A 26830-nucleotide genomic window follows, 5' to 3' on the forward strand; every position below is an offset into this window, starting at 1 on the left:
AAACTGAGAATAAGACACATAAACACACAACAATGGAGAGACACCCCATACAGACTCTCAGCCCTTTCTTTCACAGCACCACAGCTGCCCACTGTACGTACCTGCACACTTTGAGGAGAGGCTCTGTGGGCGGGAAGATCTGGGTGAGGGTGGTGTAGCAGGGGATGGCCACGGCATTGTAGAATCCGAGCTGCCTCAGCGCAAAAACCATGGACAGGAAATAGAACTGCACATTAGCATGCAAGGAGGACTCCATTTCTCAAGCATAAGTGTAAAATTAAATGTTCTAGTTTTGCTCTGTGATACTTGGGCTTACTGGATACTACTGTAGAGTGCTTTTAAAAATGAATTAAAATACATTCTCGAAATAAAACACATAAAATTTAAAACATAAAAAGTTAATCTAAAATCCAAGTACAATATTCAGTAAGATTCTACTTATAAGTCAGTCAAGTCCTGTTCCTGTTCCTTTCTCTGGTTGAGTTTGACATCCTGCTGTAGACACATCAAAGCGGAACCTGCTCTTCTCCTAAGGGGGCAACTCTTCTCTCGCTTGACCTTCAGGGTCCCTGCGGAAGTTCTGATGGTCTGTTACCCTGTGCTTTGGGGACCGCCCTCCTCTCCTGAGATTTTCTCTTTTTGTCCCAGAAATCTTACCAACTTTATCTTAGTTCCCTCAAGTTACAGTTTTCTCAATACATCAGATTTCACAGTTATTAATCTTGGCACTTTAAAAAATATAAGAAAGAACTTTTTATTAGGAATTCTGGACCACTGTGCAAGTAAATGGCACCAGCTCAGACTGGCCAGCTGGAGGCCGGCTGTCAGAGGCCCGCTAGGCGATTAGCCAGGGAGCACTGTCTAGCTGTAAGCAACTGCCGAGCAGGTGAAAGCATGGGCGAGACAAAGTTGGCTCCATGGATGAGGTGTCCCCCAAACCACGGCTCACCAATTTCTTTAAAAAAACTGAACTTCAAGAAGAAGGCACGAAAGATCCCTTCTGCTTTCTCTGCTGCAAAGTCTACCATCATGGTGCTGCTATCAGAATAATGCCTATGCACTTCCACCTGCAACTTCACAGCCCATGCAGAGACTTCCTTATTTTAATATGTAGCAGATGTCATAGAGCAGAAGATCTCAAGAAAAAGGATTAATTATTGGAAAGTAGAGTATTTTACCATTGTGGCAAATAAAAATTTCATAGTGATCACAATTCAGAAGCAATACTATTATGAAAAGATATGCTCCTTAGGACGGGTAAGATTCCTCAAGGGAGGAACAACCTAAGACAGGCACAGTCGCAGGGGGACCATCAGGTGAGAAACTGGGGATCAACAGAGGTGAGGCTTAGAACCTCACCCCCCGTTTTGAGAGAAATCTGCATCCGTGGATGTTTTATTGCCTTTGTCTAGCTTGGATTAACACATAGTCTACAGGCACACACCTGATCATCTACATTTGCTCTCTTACAACACTAAACTATGTTTTCTACCTTTATCTTGCATTTACCTACCACTTCAGCATTTTATTTAAAATAATAATAATAATAATAATAATAATAATAAAGGGAGAAATGTGGGATCCACATATAAATCAAGTATAAAAATCAAACGAATAATCATATTTGACCTGATTGTTTATAGTTCATAATGCGTGATCAAAACCAAAAGTTTCTGTGATGACTGCCCTTGTACTGTTCACCATGTAAGAACTTATTCACTATGTAAGAATTTGTTCATCATGTAAGAACTTGTTCGTTATGCTTCAGAAGATTGGAGATTGACGAGAATTAGGCTTGGGGTGGATTAATGACTGTGCATTGAGCATTGACTCCCCTATACAGAATTTTATTGTTGTTAACAACCATTTGATCAATAAATATAAGAGATGCCCTCTCAAAAAAAAAAAAGATATGCTCCTTAGAAATATTTTATTCATAGCTCTCATTCTGTAAGTGGATCTGGAATTTTGGCAAAAAACTATTCTTTTAATTAAATAACACTAGGGCAGAGCCCATTCTCTGAGGATCTCTGCAGCTGTCCTGGGCATTCTGTTGGGATGACAGTGTATCTATCTAGAAGGAAAAAATATCACTAGATCCCCATCTTAAACTATAGAACGAGCCCCAAATAAATTAGCAAGTCAAATGTGAAGTGATGAAATAAAAAAAGTAAGTAAATATAGGAAAATCTTCGTATCATCTCAAGTGGGTACGGGACTTGTGCAGTTCGGCATGAAGAGCAGATGCCAGACAGGAAAGACTGGTCACCATGACTGCATATATGGTGACATTGCCTAAATAGGGTTAAAAAGAAACTAAACTGAAAAATGCACAGGCCACGAGCATGCCAGGCATGCCAGGGGCACACTCAGGGAGCAAGGAGCGACAGGAACCCCTTCAGAATACCAGGCAGGGTCCGTGGAAGGCGCCACAGTGAGAAAAACCTGCAGACCCCTGTGCTGCTATGCCTGTCAAGAACAGGGACTTGCCTATACCTTCATATTAATAGTTAATAAATTAAAGTAGGAAAATTTAAGAACTTATCCCAAACCATCATCCTATGAATTTTATGAAATGTTTCCTAAACTGAATTCTGTATTATAATTATTTGTCCATAACTAACTTCCTTATGACATTTAAAGACCATTGTTCTAAAAGGCCATAATCTGAGAAATACATCACATCACATACAAAACTAACAAGACACAATAGCACTGGAGACATCAAAGAATTAACATAAATTATGTAATAAGACCTGGAAAGAGGGTAATTAATGTCATTTTATGGTAAGACAAAAGTCAAAATGTACTAAAATACTATGCATTATTGTGAGAAAGAGTGGACTTAATCAAAATCTATGCTACTCTTCAAAAAAATCTTTGTACATTCAATAACAAAATATTTTCTGCTTGTTACAATTATTAACAATTCAAATTCACCTATCCCCTCTATTTCAAGTCAGAAAAGCTGGTTTTCTGCAATTACATCCTTATAAAAAAGTGAGGACAAGGGTAGCTGTGAATTCCTTAAAGCCACTGGGGTTTCCTAATAATCCTGGTCTTCCCATCTCCAAACTGCATCTAAATGAAGACGATCTCAAGTGGTTCCTGGTTCTATGAGAGGGCGTGTGCTTTTCCTTCCTTCACAGCCCTATAACCACCTTGAATCATTTGACTTGACAACACGGCTCATACCTGACCCTGGGGGACTTCATCCCGCTTGTCTCTGTCCATCATAGGGATGGGCTGTAACCCCAGCTTCTTCATCTCATCCCCCTAAAGTACAAGGAGAAAAATCATGGCTTGCCAACTTTTAAACAGCTATAACAATTTGGTATTAATGAGTTGTTCCCTGTATTCACTAATTTTATCCCAAATCAATAATGTTTCTGGCTATTGACCCAAATAAATGTCAAAAGAATGAACAATTTAATATATCATGGTTTGGTTTTTATCCTGATGTTCTCCTGTATGGAATTACCAGAAACCCCACCACCACTCCTGATTCAGGGTGCAGGAGTTAATAAAAGTCAGAACAGGAGGAGATGCAGTAACAGGGAGAGAAGAGACCAGATGAAGCTTGTTTCTTTCTTAAGCGATTTTTCACGTGTTGGGCTGGGTGCAGCTGGGCTTGGGGAGGGATACTGTAGACCACGGACGAGCAGCGGTCGGCTAACACACGTTAGCAAGGCCTCCATCACCATACTGGGGATAGTCACAGACGTTTATTAAAGATTTACCATGTTACAGGCTCTGGGCTAAGTAACTAGTAATTATTATTTCATTTCATCTTCATGAGATGCATTAGATATTATTATCCCAATTTCATAGATTTTTCAAAGTTACCTTACTTTTTATTCATTTGTTAAAAAATGTTAAAATCTTCTTCCTTAACATTGCCTGTTTGGTCCCTGATACTCTCTCTTCCCTCACATTTCTTAATTATTCTATTATTTTGATTATGCTTGTTTTCAGAAATCAGAAGTACAGGCCTAAAAACATCCTAGATTTGCTAAGAGAGGGTCTAGAGACAAATTGCTAGAACCCTCATTTAGATATATGTGAAGGACAAAGGCACTTGCCCAACTACATAAGGCCCTTGAAGCATGCCTTTTGCTCTAGTATCATCACTTTAAATATGTAAATCAGTGGTTCTCAAACTTTTTCTTTTTGTCCTGAGTGGAACTAACCAGGCCCCTTGCTCGAGGATTTCGTAAGTGCAGTACGTAAAAAAGTTTAAATTAACAGCGCTTTGAGTATGTACTCATGAATAACGATAAATGCTAAAAAAGGCACCAGCTGGGTCCTGTGGCAGGTGTGCAGCGGGGAGGCTGGAAGAGGCCGGGGTTGCAGAGGAGAGGGAGTGTGCCTGGGGCAGATGCCACCGTGTGGGACGAAGACCTGGATGGTGACGAGAAAGCCCCGACGGAGAGTCCAGAGGGGCTGAGACACGGACCCCGAGAGGTAGCGGGCTCTGTAGTTCAAGTTCACTATTTTGGTATCACGACAGCGGAGAGACAGGACTAGAAGAAGGGAACTAATGTCATCAGGATTGAAGTCACTCCTAACTTCCAAATGTGGCAATGGAAGCTCAGAGACATGTCAGAAAAACAGCCTGAGGTTTCACCCTAAATGCTAACACATGATTTTAAGCTCAAGCAACACGATACCAGAGAGCACAGAGACCACACTCTTAATTACTGTCACTCTGATTCTCAATGTAAAGACAAGAATTCAGGCAGAAAGCAGCACAAATTGAGGCATGAACTGGTGGCGGCCTGGGCAGGGAGGAGAGAGCAGATGAGGATCAGAGTGGATTTTATGAATATCTGGAGATCAAATGGCAACACTTGTTGACTATACTTGTTTCCTCCCATGAACCATGTGGTCCTTGAAGACAGCATCTATGAGCATATTGGGAGCTTACCCATCTTTGTGGACTAAAAACGCACTACCTAACATTTCTGTCACGTTTTGGTTTGTATTTTAGAATACAAATATAGTTGTTAAAGTAGGAAATACATCAGTTAAATAAAATTGCAAGACAAAGAGCTAATTTCAGTCTCGTCTTCTCATGTGGTATTTAGAGAATGTAATCAAGGTGATATTTAGAGAATGTACTTTCAGACACACACGTGTAATGATGTTGACTGTGATAACAAAGTTGGGCATGTGCATTTAAACAGCCCTCCTAAATCGACACTGATGCACTAGATTCTGACACACACACAACACGAAGAAAAAAACCCACACAAGAGAGTGTGCACACAGTGCATGAGGAAGTGACCCCGTGAGTGTGATCAGCTCAGGCCTGGGCTCCTCATGCAACATTCTTTGGCTTTACCATTATGAGGCAATTCAAGATTTAAACCGTTTCTACTAAATTTTTAACTGAATGATTTGCTGGTTTTTATTTTTTGTGTTTATGGTTTGAATCTACTGAACTCTTTGTCCTCCAAATTTATTTTTACTTCTTCAAATGAGGTGGCACACAAAGGTTTTATATTTTTTCATAAAGTAATCTTTGAATATGCAGGGACCTAGGTATTTGTGAATTCATTTAAGTAAGAAAATTACATTCTCCTTATTCATGGACAATTGAGATAGCAAACTGAGGAGTAAAATACTAATTTCTGATAAGTTAGATAATTCAGTTGAGAAAAGGTATAATGAAAGTTAAGTTATATGGTTGCTTCACATGTCGGAGATATCATGAATTAACACCCCATATGTTCTACAGAACTTATCATTTGCACTTGATTTGACTATTTTGTATATTTACATAAGCTCATATGTCTGTTGTACAAAACGATTATTCCCTCAAATTTCTAACTGTGGGCATATATAGCCCATGATACTGTGGCCCCTCTTAATACTCTTTCCAATGATTACTATGAAGTAATGACCAGTAACACTTATTGAATGGATGACAGAAGATTGGCTATTAACTAAGGGAAAGTTTCTGAACTATTTCAGCTGAGATCAGAACTCAAGTAGGATGTAACAGAATGATTGCTTTCACTTTATAGCTGAATAAATAAATGCTAAGTCCTTCATTTTATGTGATCAGCAAGTTTTCTGAAGTAACTAGCAACATGAGCAACTAAGATATTGTTACTAAATTATCAATATATTTAATTTGTCCCCCGATTTTTTTCCTCATCTCTTGATATTATCTTTGTTCATATAAAAACAAAGAACATACCTCAGCCCAGAATTCTGCATATATATCATTTGCCATCAATTTTGTAACTGGCCACAGTTTTGTCACAGAACAAAGATCACAGGCAGTCATCATCAAACCAATGACACGGTCTCTGGAACACAATAATATGAAACTGGTCAATGAGGTATTTGTACATTTATAATAAGGACTAGAAAGACTGCTGCGTTTTCAGAAGTGAAGCTTACAATAGACATTACTTTGTGATGGAAAAGAGAGCATTAAAGAGCAGATGAAACTAGCAGACAGGAAAACTAGTGGGATTAATGAGCAGTGTTGCTTTGACTATAAGATCAGCTCCCTCGCCCAGCAGCCCCATGAAGAGGACACCATACCCTCCTCTCACCTCAGCGTCACCACTGAAATCAAGTATGACGTGGGCATGGCTCTGTAACCATCTCAGTCCCATGGAATACGTTTGCAACCATGGACCCGATTTTCACTTACATGGAATTTTGGACATTTTTAGAGTAGGAAGAAATATCAAAGAATAAAATTCTACCCCAATCTTTTCATTTTGTGTAAGGAAAATATGAAGTACAAAGAAACGGAATGACTTCCAAGGTGGAAGGACAGAAGACAGGCCTGAACAGAGGTAGGCGTTCCCGTGCTCCCCTCCCTCACTGAGCAGCAAAGGGGAGCGACAGGCCAAGGGGAGTGACAGGTGCAGGGGAGCAAAAGGCGAAGGGGAGTGACAGGCCAAGGGGAGAGACAGGCGAAGGGGAGCGACAGGGGCAATGGAGTGACAGGCACAGGGGAATGACAGGTGCAGGGGAGCGACAGGTGCAGGGGAGCGACAGGCGCAGGGGAGGACAGGCAAGGGGAGCAACAAGCACAGGGGAGCGACAGGCACAGGGGAGCAACAGGCCAAGGGGAGCGACAAGCGACAAGCGCAGGGGAGGACAGGTGCAGGGGAGGACAAGCAAGGGGAGCAACAGGCCAAGGGGAGGACAGGCCAAGGGGAGTGACAGGTGAAGGGGAGGACAGGCCAAGGGGAGCGATAGGCACAGGGGAGCAACAGGCACAGTGGAGGACAGGTGAAGGGGAGCGACAGGCGCAGGGGGGTGACAGGCGCAGGGGAGCGACAGGCGCAGCCTCCACTCGCCTCACAGACCCCACCCTCCACGCTGAAATGAGTTTTCCTTTCTGTGGTTTTCCACTTATAACTGTGTGTTCCATGTACGACTTTGTTTTCTAAATATGGTTTGGTTTAATCTTTCCTCTTAAAGTAAAATAAAAATTGCTTAAAGAATTCAGACAGACATATCCCCTGTGATTTGAATGGATTTATCTACAAACATGTAATGACCCTACATGAAGTCTATGCTTGATGACAGCACTAAACACTGGTTTTTAAAGAATTTTAATGTATGCACTTTAACTTTTCTGAAGTGAATTAAAGAACTTTAAGAGGCAAATCATCCAGAAAGATACAAAGCCATGTAACGGGTGAGAAGATGTTATCTTTTCCAGCTCATATCTAAACCCCAGTGAGCCGCAGGAATCCATGGCTGCTACAGGCTGCCTTACCTCTCGTGGTCCACAGACACCCCCTCCGTGGCAGCCCTGCCCTGGGTCCACAGCCCATCGCGACCGGGGCAGGCAGCCCATGAGGAGCACCTACCCGTCGCTTGTGCTGGGGGTCTGGTTGAGTGGTGCTCCCTGGGATGCCCCACTTTGTCTGTGGTCTGAGTCTTCGATGCTAATCCCTCACAAGGCTCCTTCCTGTATTTTCCATCAGCCTATTTCCTTTAGCCCATGTGCCTCAACGATCTTTTCTACAACCTTACTTTTCATAAGGACTCACGTCTAGAGAACATCATGTCTCTAACAGGGCAGACTCGGTAACTTTAAAACCATTGATGAGACTTAGTACCTTCCCTGTGACCCAAAACAGATGCTATATGAAAAACCCTTAAAGTGACCAGAAATTCCCTGTTTCCTCATGAGGTACTTTTCCTAACATCTTGTGGTTTAAAGGAAGAATATTTATTTCTGGAATTGGGCTTCTAAAGAAATGAGCATATTACTTGTTTGTTCAAAAGGTAGATCAAGAGGAAAAAGCATGCCAATTGTTAAGACAGTTCACAGACATGTATAAACGGTGCGGTGCGTCTGAGGAGGCGCAGGAAGCCAGCCTGGCTGAAATGCAGGGGCGAGGTGGGCCAGAGCGTGCGCTGTGTCCAGAGCCGAGCCGAGCCTGAACCACAAGTCTGGTGGTAAGCCACTGGCAGCTGGTAGCAGCGCAGTGACATGGTGTACGTTTTAGAGATGCTCAGGTCTGCTCAGGGAGAATGAACTGTGGAATTGTGGGGGCAAGGAAGGTTCTGAGAGGCTGTCTGGAGGACATCACGGCAGTACCTGCAGCGGGTGGCAGGTGACTGTGGTGGGAACAGGGGAAGTAGGAGGTTACAGATGTCAGGGTGAAACCGCTAACATCTACAGGGGCTTTATGACAAGGCAGCTCTCTCCCTCCCTGCCTCCTTCCCCTTCCCTCTCCCTTCTCCCTGACACCACCCACCACGCTCCCCCACATCACTAGCGTGCACCCAGAATGACCTCAAAGTGAGCATCTCTCTTCAGAGTGCAAGTGTGCTGCCCAGGGCCACCCTATTTTATAGTTCTCCTCTCACATCACAAGATCACAGAGTCACCAAACATCACAGAGGGAAGAGACATGACACCCCTTGCAGGGTTTCAGGTGGGGTAAGAGATGGGCAGAGGCAGCCCCAGCTCTACACACTGCCTGCCCACCGTTCCCACCCTGTTCCATGCGCTCTGTAAGGGCAACTTGCCCAGGATACGCCGTCCTCTTGGAAGAGAAGCAGGAGCAGATGGAGGAGCGACTGAAGGGACCCCTTATAGAAGATTTCAGGCAGACCATGAAGATTAATGCAAAGAATGAATTCTCAGGTAGTATTACAATTCCTGTTTGTGTGAATATCTGGAATTCAAGAGCCTGAATGGCCGGCTCAATTTCTACAAGGAGCCAAGAATGTAAGATTCAGTCCCTGAAATCTCTACCCTGATGTTCACCTCATTCCAGCCTCTTACATACCTACAAACTCTTTAAAGTGAGATAAAAATGAAGAAATGGAGCCCCATAAAACACGCTAACTTCACCTACTTTAATACAAGGTGTATCAGCTAGGGTCCTACCGTGAGGCAGGTGACACGGCCAGGAGGCTTCGGGGAGCGACTGAAGAGACTCCTCACCAGAGTGGGGAAGGCAGACCCAGGAAAACCGAGGGGTTAGCGAGGCCCTGGGCAGGCGATGGGGCAGGTGGCCGGGGCTGACGGGCAAGGGCGCACAGCCTGGGCTGGATTTGTCAGGCAGCCTCCCCCAGGAACCCCGTTAGACGGGGCACAAGGGGGTGAAGTCAGGGGACAAACACACAGCTCTTCTCCTCCCACCCCGATCTGTGAGTGCCTCCAGAGGCGGAATCCAGATGGAGCTGGAGAGAGAGCGAGCGAGCTGCTGTCTCGGCACCAAGAGGCCAAGGTCAAAGACACGGTCAGTGGATCTGGAGGCCAAAAAGAGGCTATCGTGCACACAGAGCCCTATCTCACCCCAGAGGGAGACCTAAGAAGCTGTTCACACTGAGAAACACATTTGAAACTTGAACCATTAAATACTGAATTGCACCTCTTTATTCATGTACCATTATGGCACAGAAATAGCAAAGTGGTTTTTAGTCAAAATTCCTACCAGTCGAAGAAAATCTATGCCATTCGTATTTGGGGACCCAGGGTAGGATAGGCCTTTGTCTGGATAGGCCAGAAGGAAACTGCCATAAGAAAACAGAGAAACAAGAGAGAGAAGAAAGCAAAGGCATCCTGCCTGTCTGAGGGCACGTGCGCACAGGCTCCGGGCAAAGGCCAGCCTGCTGTTCCAAGGCGGTCGGCACCTGACTGCTGTGGCCGTGACTGACGTGGCGTCCATGGTTACAGGAAAGTCAAGCATGTGGGGGATGTACGCGTGGATGTTTTGTTTAGAAACTGCCAGCTATCCTCATTTTTAATTCCTTTGTTTTATTTTAAAATCAGGTCATACCTAATGTTTGAAATAATTCAAATGATCATTTTAATGATTTTTTCTTATTTTTAAACTTATTTTGGAGGAATTTTAAATGACTGTACTGAGCACTTAACACACATCTACAACTACTGTACTTCTAGCATAACATGACCTATCGCAGCTGATTTATTAAACATTAAATGAGACTAAACATGCTGCAGAACCAAAAGAAGAATGTTTCCAGTGACACAAATAATAACTCTTTAATATAAGCATTAGCATGCTACGGTGATGATCTCATTAAAATCAACTTATTTCTCAATTCTTAATTTTATAGAACCGTAACTGTGTTGCTTCTTTTAAAAATATCATTAAGAAGAGAGAAAAGGGTCGGTGAAGAATCAATCTTGAACAAATGTGTATCACAGAGGAATTTACTGTTATTAAAATATACTCTAACCTAAAACCCATTTGCCTAGTAAAATCCTTGTGCTACACAGGTGAAGACCAATCGATGTTGTCATGTTAAGAAAATGCTGGAGAACCCTGCACATGGTCCAAGGACAAAACACATCGGAGAGACGTGTGCTGAAGCAGTTGCTATGCAAGAGCACACACCTTTCTGTCCTGCTTCTGAATCGTTTAAAGAATTGTTCAAGCGTTTGACATCATACGCTTTAAGTGCCCTTAAATCTAAATCAAGGAAAGATTTCAGAAGAAGGGTGGCAAAGGAATGTCTTTGAAGGATATAAATATTCTCTGGGATTAAGATGAGAATAAACATTTTCATTTATGTATTTCCTAATGCTAATTTCAGAGATAAAATTTTGCAATTATTTTTAAAACATGTTTGAGGAAGGCAGTTCCAACATAAAGTGCATATAAATAAAAGTTATAAAACCTAACAACTCATATATTTGCCATTTTAATATTTAAAGGAAATACATTAACTTGATTTCAGAGCTCAAAACACATTCGGTCTCTTTGCTGTTTGCTGAAGTGGTCCTTAGAGGACTATGTACGTTCCTCTCCCTTCAGAAAGATGCTGTGATTCAGGAATCATGTTCTGATTTCTGTGGATGTTCTGGTTAGTTTCAGTCAAAAGGGGACAATGAGCACTAGTTTCAGTGGAAAACTTAATCAAGCTGTCACTGCCAGCCCTTGGTCTGAGTACAGAGCTGGTTTCCAAAGGTGAATCATTTTAGTCATGGTGAATTATGGTTAAGGAAAGAGACCTGAAGGAAAACGTCAGTGAAGAACTCAGTTATTCAAACTGCCATTTGTTTCCCTGGCGCCCTGGGCTTCCTCCTGTCCATCTTTTATATCATTATAAGGTAGATTCAAACTGCCCCCTGATGATTCATTTCTAGGGCAATTAGATCATCTGTCAGGTTCTACTATTTATAAAGTTTAAAGAACTTATTATGAAATGTACAATCTTGATAAAAATGAAACTGTACATATGTCCAATATAAAAGTGAATTATTCATCTACATTTGAAAAACACATGAACATGACTTTCATACGTAATTGGTCTCTGGTTGTTTTAGTTTCAAAATAAAAAATAAAATTACCTTGTAGCATTAAGCAGGGTTATGGCCACAATGTTAAGGTCATACAAGTTATAATAGTAAAAGTCAAGGGTAGGTGGCAAGGACCATTGGTAAGGACAAAAGAGAGGGAGAGTCAGAATCCTGGGACTTCCAGCAATGATTAGGTCAATATAAGTGACATTCAGCTCCAGAATGAGTGGAGCAATGAGAGAACTATAAGATGAGAGAATGCCCTGGGTGAAGTCCACTGAGCCAAGAATAAGAGACCAATTCAAGGGCAACATGCCCAGGGTGATGGGGCAGAAACAAAGAAAAAGTCTGGTTTCTTGACAGCATCACTGGGCAGCTGAACTTTATTTAGCCAGAAACGACCTGTCTTCAACTTTCCAATATGATAAAAAAGAAAACTCTGTGTTTTAGGATTTATCTTTCATGGACTATATGCTTTCCTAACTGATGAACCCCTGAAGTACTGAGGCCATCAGCCTTTATCTAGGATGCTTCAGATCCTCCAATATAAAATAATTATCTGCCATGCTCTAGAGAACACTTGTGAAAAAAAAGAACCCTGGGCTTTAACAGTTGATACATCTGAGATGATACCATCCATTTCTAGACAGACTGTGCACCACAGAGGCAGATTCCAGTTGCATCAGCGTGTGCAAAACACTGTCGATTTCCAGGACATAAAAATGCCAATAATCAAGGATTTACTATGAGTATAAAATCACATTGTAAAAGCCACACCTGCTATTACTGTCATTCTGGATTATTTGTTTACATGACAAATACTTACAGAACAGCTTCTATGTGCAAGGTATTTTCTGTTATAACCCTGGGCCCCAAAGTGGACTAAAGTCTAGAATGTTATTACTCCCACCATATGACGCCCTGTTCTCTGATTAGACATCACAGAGAAATGGAACCATAAAATTCACATCTAAGCCAACAGAGCTTTGGAAGTGAAAGGAGGCACTAATGTGAATTAATCACATCTGGGCAAAAGGTGTTCACAGAGATGATTCTGGCCAGGAGGGAATGTGGTCACCCTGCTTTTAACATAGAATATTCACAAAACAAAGAGAATATCAATAGTTTGAGAATTGTCCTAAAAATATTAACCTCCAGTGTTGACTTCTCACCAACTAATTGATAATGAAGAAAAGATATCTATTTAAACATTTTTAGACTTAAAATAGGTAGGTACATATAACTAATAAAATGATTTTATAAGTACTACTTTCATCTCTCTTGCCTCATGGTTTAGAAATACAGTGGTTTTCAGTTTAAATAAGGGGTGCATTTCTCTACATAATCAATGAACCCTGTGCAACTGGTCAACAATGAAGTTACCTAATCACATTTTAGGTAACTTCATTGTTGACCAGTCTGCCATTGATTTCCTCAGACAAATCCTATCATCTTTTGGTATTTTAGTATTAAATCTAGGTATAAACGGAGAGGCTGCTGTCTGTCACTTATCAACTATCTAATGGAGTAAGTAAATTAGTGTCTCCAAAAATTATCATCTAAGAAATATTATCAATTATATAACTACAAACACTCCAACAATGTCAGACAGGTTAACTTCTTAAAAGCACAAAACAAGCTAAACCAAATGGGGTGTTTACATTAGAGAAAAAATTACTGGGCTGAAGTAAATGCCCACCAGAAACAGCAGGTGAAACCAAGTCTCCAAAGGGAACAAGAATGTGTCACCAAAGAAAGATACCATGTTGAAAGGCAAAGGTAAACAGTAAAATGATAGAAACAGAATAAACTTTATTTAAAAATCTGTTTGTAGCTTACAGACCTCACATAAACTAATAAAGAAACAACAGCATTGGAGAAGCATCCTTTTTAAATGGAGAGCAGAGAAGCCCTGGCCACCCTGACTATGGACCAGAACAGGAGGCACCTACAAGTGAATGACATCAATACTCAAGGTCAGCGGGCTTGGCGGGGGCAGCCCATGTTCACATTTCTCTGGAACAGGAATTGCTCGGACAAGAATATGAAGAGGAAGGTGTCAAAATAGCATGATGTGGGGATGCTATCTGTCCAATCTGTGCCCACGTGAGCTATTTCTACCGTCTTCATAAAATATGTCCACGAACTGTAGCCCCTGCTAGAGAAATGGCCGTCCAGACACAGGTGACGCCATGTGTGGAACGTGTGGGTCAAACCCACGTCTATGACAAGGACAGGTGGCGGAATATACATCCTAGTCACAGAGGAAAGGATGTCCATGTTAACTCAGGTGTCATAAGGGGCTCCAGCACAGAGAGAAGAAAAGAAGGGCTTCCAACAGCCACGAGGGCTGTTCTGAGGCTGAGGGGGAAGCTTCCTGTGGCTGACCTCTGTGCCTCAGCTCTCCTGGGACAACAAAGAATGGCTGGGATCAGGCAGTTCCTTACACACATCGTGACAGAAGCCCCATACAGAAACCCATGCCAGGCTACCAGCCATGTTAACTGTGTGAACACTGCACTCAGTCGTAATTTTAAGTTGGATGAAGAGCTTACTCACTACTGTACAGAATTTCACGGACTGCTTCTATGAGCTTACCTCCTGTCACCTCACTGAGACTCATTCTCACTTGGTGAATTAAGGACCATTCGGTTTGTTACTGATTTCACTTAGAGATATACTGATGTAATCGACACACTCTACTTGTTTAAGAACACTTGAAAAATGTTTCACATTTTATCATATGATCATATTTCTAGGTGGTATACTTTTGTTTCTCATGCTTTAATTTAGGTATGAAATGAATACATTTGAAGGAGGTAGTTCAGTGAGTATGAAAATGTGTACAGTCCAAAACCATCACGCCAATGAAGACAAGAGCATCCTCATCACCCAGAAACCGCTCTGCCCTTTCCAGTTCTATGTCCCTCGTCAGCCCCAACAATTGCCGGTTTAAGTTCTGTCACAGTCATTAACACTACTGATTCGTTTGGCCTATTCATAAAAATGTTTCCATATGTCACAGATGGTTTTGCTCAACATAATGTCTGTCTGATTCATCCACGTGACTGCATGAATGGGCAGTTCCCACTGTTTGTATTGCTGAAGAGTACAGCATTCCACTGCATGAATGTCAGAAACTGTCCGTTCACCTACTGTTGGACATTGATGTCACTTCTATTTTGGACATATTATGAAAAATAATGCTTTGAACACTGTGTCCAAGTCTTTGTGTGAACATATGCTTTCATTTCTCTTGAGAAACCTAAGAGTGGAATTGCAGAGAAAGCATATGTTTAGATTTATAAGAAAATTCTTAAGTATTTTCTGAAGCAGTTTTGTATTCCATACCCCTACCAGGGATATAATAGCATTTCTGTAGCTCCACATTCTTGCAAACATTTGGTATTGTAGGTCTTTTTAGTTTTGGCCATTCTCGTAAATATATAGTAGTATATCACTGCTGTTTTAACTTGTTTTTTTCTTATGGCTAAAGATGAGCAAAATTTCATGTTCTTATTTGCTTTTAGTTCTGAAAAAACTCCTTCATTCCAAGGCAACTACTAAAAAACGTTCAAACAAAAAAAGTATAGCTACTGCCAAGAAAGAAGAGAAAACAGAATCATATAAAATCATCAATTAAAAACACAAAAGGTAGAAAAAGAGTGGAAGACAAAAATAGGAACACAGAACAAGTGCAAACAATAGAAAACAATAGCAAGTATGGCATGTACTAATGCATCAATAATCACTTAAATGTCAATAGTATAAATATATCAATTAAAAAACAAAGATCATCAGAGTGAATAAAAAAACAAGACCCAACTACATGCTGTCTACAAGAAACCCACGTTAAATATAGACATATACAGATTAAAAGTAAATGGATAAGGAAAGAAATACCATGCTAACATTATTCACAAGACAATGGGAGTAGCTACATTAATATCAGACAGAGTGGACTTCACAGCAAGGAAAGTTATGAACAATAAAGAGGAACATTTCATAATAATGAAGGATCAACTCTCTTAAGAAGATAAAACGTCCTCAACTCTATGTGCCTAACAACAGAGCATCAAAATATGTTAGATAAAAACTGATAAAACTTCAAGGAGAAATAGATGAATCCACAATTACAGCTGGAGCCCTCAATAACCGTCTATCAGAAATGGACAAGTCCAACAGGAAGAAAGGCAGTAAGGACATACTTACATTCACTGACTTCATCAAACAACTGGATATAACTGACATCTATAGAATAGTTCATCCAACAATAGCAGAAAACACATTTTTTCAAACTCACATGGAATATTCACCAAAACAGGCTGTTCCAGGCTATAAAATACACCTTAACAAATTAAAAGAAGATAAATCCTACAATGTATGCTCTCAGACAACAATGGAATTAACTGGATAGCAATAGCAGCAAAACACCTAGAAAATCCTCAAACACATTAATCAATGTGGATATTAATCAATGCACTTTTAAGTAACACATAAGTCATATAAGGAATCAAAAGAAATTTTAAAATATTTATATCTAAGTGAAAATGAAAACAATAAAATTTGTGAGATGTAGTGAAAGCAGTGTTTAAGGGGAAATTTACAGGATTAAATGTATATACTAGGTAAGAAGAAAGACATAAACACAAAAATCTGAGCTTCCACTTCAGGCAACTAGAAAAAGAAAAGCAAATAAAATCCAAAGTAGGCAGAAGAAAAGAAATAATAAGAATTAGAGTAGAAATGAATGAAAATGAAAACAGGAAATAATAGAGAAAATCAACCAAACCAAAAGCTGGTTCTTTAGAAAGAATAAAACCAATATAATATGCCTTTAGCCAGTCTAATTAAGAAAAAAAAGGATACAAATTACTAGTATCAGAAATGAAACAAGGGACATCACTACAGAGCCATGGACATTAAAAGGACAATCAAATCAAGGAATACAATGAACAACTTCATGCTCACAAATTTGATAACCTAGAGGAAATGGACCAATTCCTGGAGGAATACAATCTGCCAAAACTCACACAAGAAATGCGTAATCCAAACAGGCTTATTTCTATTTAGGAAATTGAATCAATAATTGATAACCTTCCAAACAGGAAGCACCAGGTTCCAGTGGGTTCAGCTGGTGAATCCTACCAAACATTTAAGGAAGAAATTACACCAATTCTCTATTATAATCCCTTTCAAAGAACAGAAGTAGAGGAAACTCTTCCTAACACATTCCAAGAAGCTAGAATTAATACCCAATCTGGACAAAGATGCTACAAGAAAAGGAAACTGTAGACTAACAGCTTTCCTGAGCACAGATGTAAAAATCCTCAACAAACATTAAAAGATTTAATCTAACCCTGTATAAAAAGAATTATATACCATGATCAAGTGTGCTTTGTCTCAGATAAGCAAAGCTAGTTCAACATTCAAAAATCAGAGTACTCCATTCATATCATTTGCCCCAACTGGCTAAAGAACAAAATCACATTACCCTAGGATAGATGCAGAAAAAGCACCTGACAAAATCTAACACTCATTCACGATAAAGGCTTTCAGTAAACTAGGCCTGGGAAGAATTTCCTCATAAAAATCCCCTAGCTAACATCATACTTAATGGTGAGAGACTAAAGCTTTCCCACTAAGATCAGGTACAAGGCAAAGATGTCCTCTCTCACTATTTGATATGATCGACAAATCAAAGTTGTCTATATTTAGGTTGTACAATGTGATAATTTGATATATGTGTGCACTGTGAAATGATCACCACTGTCAATTAGCATTCCATCACCTCACATAGTTATCTTTTATCCTGTAATGAGAACACTGAAGATCTACTCTTAGCAATTTTCAAGTACACAGTACAGTATTGTCAGCTATAATTACCAATCCGTACACTAGATCCCCAGAACTTAGTTCATTTAAAACTGGAAGTTGGTATCCTTTCACCAACATCTATGAAGACTGGTGCTTTTTATATAAGGAATCTTTGCCTATACAAGGGCATGAAGACTCTCTCCTATATTTTGTTCTAGAAATTTAATAATATTTTGGTTTTTGCATTTGGTCTTTCATCCAACTGAAACAGCAATAACTGAAGAGCCATTTGTTGAACAGACTATCCATTCCCATTCCCAATTGAATTATCTTGACATTTTGGTTGAAAATCAGCAGGCTACATAGTGCGAGTCCTCTGGGACCTATCACGATTTGTCTACCCTAACACCAACACACACTGTTTTGATTATTGTTACTTCATAGTAAGCCCTGAGATCAGCTTGTCAGTCCTTCAACGTGGCTTGTTTTGTCAAAATTGTTTTGACCGTCCTAGGTATTCTGTATTCTATATAAATCTGAGGTCAGCTTCTCAATGTGTACAAAAAAAAACCCTGCTGGGATTTTGATTAGGACTGCATTTTTTAGAGAAGTATTTGCAGAAAATTGATAGCATACTTTGTTATGAAATTTGCATCCATGTCCATGAGGAACACTGATCTTTAATTTACTGGTTTTGTAATGTGTGTGTCAGATTTTGCTACCAGGATTATGCAGGCTTCATAAGATAAGGGGGTAAGTGGTTCCTACTCCAACTTTCAGAAAGATTTGTGTTATTGATATTTTTTCTTCCACAAATGTTTAACAGAGTTCACAAGTGGAACCACAAGGTCCTGTAAATCTTTTTGGTTTAAGAATAAAATTTCTTTAGTGGGATACTCAGATTCTCTGATTCTTTTTAGTTTGTATATCGTTACGTTGTAATTTTCAAGGAATTAGTCCATTTCATGTAAGTTTCAACTACATTTGTATAAAATTATTGATAATAATCTCATTACCCCTTTAATGTCTGTAACCTGTACTGATAACCTCTACTTTACTGTTAATATTGGTGATTAGCCTTTTCTTGCTTAGTCTTGCTAGAGGTTTATACATTTTAATAACTTTTTCAAGGCACCAACTCTTGGCATCATTAGTTTCCTGTTTGCTGCTTTCTGTCTTAACCAAACTGCTACTCTCTTGATTTCCTGCTTCAAGATGGGCTTTAATTTACTCTTCTTTTTGTAGCTGCTTAATGTGTTATCTTAAAAGACTAACATAGGCATTTAAAGTTACAGATTTTCCTCCTCTCAGCACTTTTATCTGCATCTTACAAATTCTGATATAGTTTTTTTCATTATCATTTAGTTTGATACATTCTCTGTTTCCCTTTGTAATTTCTCCTTTGATTCATGAGTTATTTATAAGTGTGCTGTTTAAATACTTGGGGATTTTCTACATAGTTTATTGTTTTTATTTCCATTGCAGTAAAAAAATACTCTATAATTTCAATCTTTTGTAATTTATTGAGATCTATTTAATGCACCAGCACACAGTCTATCTCATAAATGTTCCATGTGCAGTTGGGAAGAATATGTATCTACAGTTTTTGTAGTATTCTGGAAATGTAAATTAAGTTACATTGATAGTGTCTTCTATTTTCCTCAGCCTTACTAACTTTTAATGTACCTGTTCTATACATGACTTGAGGAAGAATGTAAAATTCTCCCACTATGGTTTTAGATTTGTGTCTTTTCCTTTTTATATTTTTTTTTTCTTCATGTGTTCTGAAGCTTTGTTATTAGGTACATGCACATTTTGAAGTGTTATGTCTTCCTATGCATTGATCCTTTAATCATGGTTAATTATCCCTCTTTACATCTCACAATATTATGTCTTTAAAACCATTTTGATTTTAATATAGTCACATGACTTTTTTATGCTGTTTTCATGGCATATATTTCTTCCATCACTTTACTTTCAACCTGAGTCTTTCTATTCAAAGTGTATATTTATACACACATAGAAGTAGATCTTGCTATTTTATCAAGTCTGACCATTTCTAGCTTTCAATTAAAGTAGTTTAGTCCATTTACATTTAACTGTTAGTTTTATTATGTTCAAGTCTCCCTTCCTCATATTCGTTTCCATTTGTTTTATCTGTTCTTGTTCCTCTTGCCCTGTCTCCTGGTGGGCTAGTCAAATTAACTTTTTACTATTCAATTTTTCCCCCTTTTTAAAAAAAGCTATACTTACTGTATTTTTCATAGTTTCTCTATGGATTATAATATTCATATTTAAAACAAATGTAAAATTTGTATTGGTCCTCTTAACACCTTACTCTTCAGTGTTTGTATAGATCTAAGAACCTTGCAACAGTAATTCTATATTTACTGTAACTCAGTTCTTTGTGCTATTGCTTTCATATATTTAAACTTTATATAATATAAACCTCATCTAACTATATTTTTGTTTTTATCACTCATTTTTCTTATAGTGAAATTAGAAAAAATACGTGACCATTCATAAGTCATAATCTCTTAACAATAATCCAAAGTAGTGTTTTCAGAAAACAAAAAACACAAATACCCAAGGTATTTAGAAATTAAGAAATTCTTTTTAAATAGCCTCTACATCAATGAGAAAGTAGAAGCAGAAGTGACAGATAATCTAAAAACCAAGGAAAAGAAGAGCATTTCATCAAAACCTTACAGGGTACAGTTCAATTGGTACTCAGATGACAATACATACATATACATTTTTAGTAACCCAATTTGAGAAGAAAAGGAAAAGTATAAAGAAAACAAAGTTAAAAGGAGAGAAACAGCAACTACGCAAGAAAGAAAGGATAAATTTTACAAAAGGAAGATTACAGAACAGGAACAATTAAAAAGTCTGATTAAGCAACAAAGGAAGAAACAAAAATATAAAATATTAAGGATTAGGTAATTACAAATACTGATAATATGTAAGTATAGTAAGGTAATTATAAATATAGTAAATTACAAATATATTTTCTATTATATATAAAATATAAATTTTAAGTAATAATAATTTGTGTAACTTTTTTATGAATTTGAAATAAGAAGTCTAAAGGAAAAATGATTTTCTAGTAGAAAAATTTGATCAAGATGTGAAGTAAAATGGAATAATAAAAGCCTCAAACCATACAGACATTAGAAAGTTTATTAAATATATTTCATTTTAAAATGTGCTACACTATCATGATTTCTCAAATGAATATTATTTAGCCTTCTCAAAATGGATAAATGGTAGCATACAAAAAAGTAAACTGTATCAATTAGTGGATCAGATCCAAAATTGCTTTAAAAAGAGAAAACATTATTTCCTTAATATACTAAAGGAGTAATTCCATGGGAAAGTAGTGTTTAAGGAATTCAGGGATAGCGTAAAATGAGGAAACTAAAATATCTATTAATAACATAAGAAATCATTACACTAAGAAATGAGGAAAACCATGTATCAATGGAACACTGATATGGATTTGATAAAATTCCTAATAAAAAGTGATATAAAGAAAAAATACATGATAAAAATGGTTTATCATTCCATGATCCAAAGAAAAAAATGTCAGCAAGTCAAATTTATAAAACAAATAACATCACATAAAAAATTAAAAATCTAAAATCAGTGCAATTAAAAGCAAGCACATATTAGACGTACTTGCTTTTTCCATCACAATCCAGTATTGTTTTGTAGGTTTAGCTCTATAGTAAGATCAGAAAGCAAAATAAGTATCAGTATCAGAGAAGTGGAACAAATAATATTTATTTGTAGATAACGATGCATTCCTAGAAAATGCAAGATGCTAATTTTTTCAACTGATATAGAGAACATAACAAAATGGCTAGATAGAAAACAAATTTTTAGGATTCTGGTAATGATAGAATAAATAAACTTGAACACAATTTAAAAAGGACTCTTTGTAGGCATTGCTGAAAAAAGGCAGAAACCTTTGGTTTGATCCACATTTATATAGGCTTTCTGCAAAAAGCATGGCTCAGTCATTTAGCACCCAAAAAAAAGTCACATGGTACAGAGGTTAGGTTTGGGGCTGCCAGAGAATGGAAGCTGAGAAGGAAAATCCTGGCGATTTAGAATAAAAGTCGATTATCTTCACAGAAAGGTAACAGAATCAAGAAAGGTAACAGATCATGTTATCCACAAAGTAGTAATATATATATATATATTAAATACTGCTGGACAAATAAATAGGACAAAGTATTCCATAGTCCAAAGAAAAAATGTCAGCACATCAGACCCATAGAGGTCTTAGATGGTGGACAAGTAGACAGGATTTTTAGATAGCTACTGTGTTAAGGAACCTTCAGGAAGAAATATATATTTCAGAAAAAACATATATATTTGGTTACAATGGGTGAAGAGATACAGAATTTTAGGAGAGACACAGAAGCTATAAAAATGAACCAGAAGAAATCTTAGAACTGAAAAATACAATAGGTAAAAAATACAAATCACTGGACGAAATTAACAACAGATTGGACTGTTAGAAAAGATCAGTAAAATTAAGGACAGATCACACCAAGTCACCCAAACTGAGGCACAGAGAGGGAAAAAGACTGAAAACATCCTGATGACCTGTAAGACCATGTTAAGTGATCTGTCATAAGTGTAATTACTGTTTCATAAGAAAACTGACAAATGGGGTAGAAAAAATACTTGAAAACATTAAAGGTCGAAACTTTCCTACATTTCTCTGAAAACAGCAGCCCACAGACCCAGAAACCTCAGAGGACCCCAAGCAGGATAAACAGAAAGATGGCTGCACACAGGCACATTACAAAGTGCTGACAACATCAGTACAGAGAAAGTCTTATAGGCAGCCAGAATAAAAAGACATATTATACAGAGTGACAATGAGAATGATCACCGATTTCTCAGCAGGCAATAAAAAAGGATCCTACTGGACACCTGAACGACATTTTTAAAATGCTGAAAGAAAACCTGCCAACTTAGAATCCTAAATGCAGCAAAAACATCTTTGAAAAGTGAAGCCAAAATAAAGGTATTTGCAGATGAACAATGGCGAAAGAAACTCTTGGTCAACACATTTTAAGAAACAAAAGAAGCTCTTTGGTAAATGATAACCAGATGAAAATCTGGATTTACTCAAGTGAATGCAAAGCACTGAAAATAGAATATATGTGGGAAAATATGACAGATTATTTTTCTTTCTTGTCAGAAATTCCTCAATAATCAATTGACTTTTTAGTAAAAAATAATATGGGGTATAGAACATATACCAATATGTAACAATGGCAGAAAAAAGACAAAAAGTATGAATAGATTCTGGTTTCTTAAGGTGTTTACATTGTATAGAGATAGAATAATATTAATTCAATGTGTACTAATAGAAATGCAGACTGCAAACTCAAGGGCAACCACTTGAAAATATGAAGAGTTGTAGCAATAAAAGTCAACAGAAGATATGGAACAGAACACTGAAGGAAACATCATCAATGAACTTGAATAAGGGCAAGAAAAGGAGGGACAAAGAACAAAGGGGTTAAGGAGAAAAAACAAATAAGGTAAGAAAACTACCATAAATACAGTTAGATGAAATGCAAATGGGCTGGACAGTCCATTAAAAAGCAGTAAACTCAAGTCTTAACTATTGCCAGTTACAAGACACACTTTAAATATAAAGCTGCAGATAGGCTGACTGGAAAAGAATATGATATGCCACTAGTAAGCATAATAGAGCCTGGTGTGGTTATTAGACCCAGAAAACTTTAAGGGAAGAAGTATTACCAGAAAGAAATGAGAATTCATTTCATATTGATTAGAGGGTAAATCACTGAGCAGACACAGCAAATGGAAATGTGTAAGCACTGAATAGCAAAGTTTCTAAACACATGAAGCAAAATTGAGATATATATATATTAATTCATAACTTTACTTATACTGGAAATTGTATTTCCAGTTAAAAATGGGGAAAATACATTCATAGGTGATAAAATCTACAGAACCCATACAACTGTGCCAGGAAAGCAACAAGAACCGTGTGAGCAACTCAAGGCTAAGAGACAAGCCAGTGCTTTTTGGATAAGACAATACACTTTCATTTCTATGGGAAGAAACAGGCATAATATAACTGCAATCAAAATGCCAATGGGATATTTTTAATTGAAAATAAGCCTGACAACAGAACATTCTTTTTCTTTTTAAGTATTCATGATGAAGGTGATCAAGGGTCATGATGCTTATAATTTACATGGGTATGGCACAGTGACAAAAACAAAACACAAAGAAAATGGGGTAAAACGTTAACAATTTTGAATGTAGGTAATGGGTGTGATGAGTGTACATTTGAGTATTTCAAAGTACAGAAATAACTTTTCTGTAAATTTGAAAATTTTCTTATATAAAATACATTTACTAAGTAAAAATTTCCATGAAATTTTTGGAAAGTCAATGAAAGGTGAAGATTATCTTATCATGCATGTATGATAAATTTCAACACAGTTACAGTAACCAAAACAGTATGATCACAGCTGAAGATTAGATAATGAGCATTTAAATGGCTTAATGAGTCCAAAGAATAAATCCAGCTTATATGAAAACTTAAATTCGATTCCATGGAAAAAATGGATTATTAATAAAATGGCAATGATTCAACCCAACAGGAAGAAATAATGTTATGTTCATAAAAAAATATAACTCCAAAAGAATAAGATCTACCTATAAAAATTAAAAACTATAAAAATACACAAAAAGAAATTTAAGTACTATCTGTGTTTCTGTTAGGATAGGGAGGCCTCTTTAAGAAAGCCAGGAAACAGATTTGATAGAAACACATGACAGATTTGGCCTCATGAAATTAAATTTCTTGTGGTCAAAAGAAAATCCGAATAAAATTTTTGGAAATCACCTAAAGAATATGTTTGGAACATATAATGGAGAAAATTTTACTATCCTTACCAAAAATATAGAATGCAAACTCATTTACAAAAAAGTAATTCAACAAAAAATATGCATAAGTTATGATCAAATATATAGAAGTAGAAACAGTAAATAAACATGAAAAGATCTTTAATGCAGTGAGCTCAGAGAACAGCATATTTAACTGGAAACAGTTTTCACCATATGTTAGGAGGAGTGTGAATTTCTACAGTTCTTTTAGAAAAGTTAATATGTGTATAACTTTCTAGCACCATATGGTGTATGATACATATTTTTAAAGGATCAGCAGGTAAGACTATATAAGCAAGAGTTTATTTCAGCATTATTTATAATGCAAAATTCTAGAAACATCTGACCATCAATACGGGAAAGGTTTAATAAACTTTTATACAATACTCATACTATACCATATTATTTAATTAAGAGGAATGCATCTGATATAATGTTTTGTTTAAAAAAAAGGAGAAAGTAGAAATTATACCTGTGTATATGTACTGTGTACAGACACATACACACATGTTCATGCTTCAAAAGCCCAGAAAACTGCATGGGATGATATTATACCACACAGGTTATTGGTACTGGACTACAGAAGACCACAGTATTATCCTTTCCTTGCATATACCTTTGCACTTTTTGAATTGTTAAAACAAACATTCATTACCTTTAAAATTAACTGTCAAAAACTATGTAATTATACATAACTATACAGTATATACTACTAATACATATGTATATGCATTAAGTACCAAATCTAATTTGCAACTTAATTTTTAAGTATCCTATGTATAGAAAGTCAGTATTACTGCAATCATTTTGCTAAAACCATATGTGAGAAACTTGATACTAGATACACGACTCTTATTTATAACAAAAAACAAAAAAGAAATGTATGCACCTGGGTTTTGGCAAGCAAAAGGATACTCCGGGGTATATATCCCCGGTTTTATAACTGCTGTAAGAAAAAGAACTATGAACAAACAGCTGTTGCTTCAAGTCTTAGTTCAAAATTACACCAAACCTGTTGTGGGCAGAGACATGGAGATTCTAAGTCATGCTCACCCCTGTGGACGCAGGCAGAGGAAGGCATGACAGGAAGGACCTTCCTGGCCCTCAAGACACCCCTTCCGAGACCTTGGAGGGCCCTGGCTGTGTGCTCAGACTGCCCTATGTGAAAATAAGTTATCTTTGTTTTCCTTAAAGAAAGTATCCAAAATTGTGTAGAGTTCAAGCTGTGCAAATCTGGATCTTCCCCTGTCTGAAGGTAAAATGAATCACAAATAAACAATGCTGCTTAAACAAAGGCATGGATATCATTATGTCATATAGATACCATATTCATAAAGAGCAAGCCTTGTCTATAGTCATTTGGAAACCCAATGTTTTGTGTTTGTAGTACGTGACTGAATTGCTTCTAAGATCTTGAAAACAGACTCCTCTAGAAAGAAATGTTATGATCAGTACTTAACGGATCAGAGAGGAGGTATGCAAAGCATCTGAACAAAGAAAAGACCCAAGGTCAGCAAGACTAGAATAGAGCCAGTAAACAAATTGTTCCCAAATCTGAAGCTAAAGATGCCATCACTTAAGACGGACTTGGTCAGACATGGAAATGGCAAAAGGAAAGTCCTAGTAACACAGCCAGTGGTAACAACCTACAAACTGAGAGGAGGAAGAGGTGGCTTAGCCAGTGGACTGAGATCTAATGTGCAGATGGGTGGACAGGTTCACAACGAACGCACCTGACATATTTCTGAATCCGTTAGGCAAGACAAGCCTTCTCAGAAAGAAGGAATCTGACTATGTAACTTGAAGCCATTTGAACATTCAAGTTATCTACTCTCTTGGCTCCGACTCCACGTTCATGAAACAAACTTTTGATTGCCACTTGGCTTCCTAAATGATTCTGACTACATCAATGTCAATATTCTGATGCTTCTAACTGGATTTTGTGTGTGTAGATCATAAAATGGAGTTTAGTTTTATACATCAATCACATTAGCTTAGTTAGTTAGGACTTGGATTCTGAAGAATAAACCTATTTTCAGAGTCTATGAGACCAAAAACCAAACACAGGACTCAAAACTTCAAGGAGAGGCCTCTTGGGAAACAACTTCCCTTTAAAAGCACCCATTCTTGGTGACTAATTCAAATCCCAATCCATATTGTTTTAATCATCCTCACAACAAATTGTCAGCAATTTTGTTGAATAATGAAATATCTCAAGTAAATATAAAGTGCACATAAAACAACAGAAAAACATATACTTGTGTTTACATTTCTTCTGTCAAGTATCAATTTATGCCA

General features: G+C 37.7%; 1 protein-coding gene across 1 annotated transcript in view; it reads right to left on the bottom strand.

Annotated features, from left to right (window-relative positions):
* The window catches only part of LOC130679762 (cAMP and cAMP-inhibited cGMP 3',5'-cyclic phosphodiesterase 10A-like), a 108178-nt gene that overhangs the window by 3659 nt on the left and 77689 nt on the right, over positions 1 to 26830 (bottom strand). Inside the window, exons 18-20 of the mRNA XM_057489202.1 lie at positions 6206 to 6317; positions 3196 to 3276; positions 102 to 190 (exon numbers count right to left, since the gene is read on the bottom strand). Coding sequence (XP_057345185.1) covers positions 102 to 190; positions 3196 to 3276; positions 6206 to 6317 — 282 coding nt within the window. The remainder of the gene's footprint in view (positions 1 to 101; positions 191 to 3195; positions 3277 to 6205; positions 6318 to 26830) is intronic.

The sequence above is a fragment of the Manis pentadactyla genome, chromosome 12 (genome assembly GCF_030020395.1).
Source record: "Manis pentadactyla isolate mManPen7 chromosome 12, mManPen7.hap1, whole genome shotgun sequence".
Taxonomy (NCBI): domain Eukaryota; kingdom Metazoa; phylum Chordata; class Mammalia; order Pholidota; family Manidae; genus Manis; species Manis pentadactyla.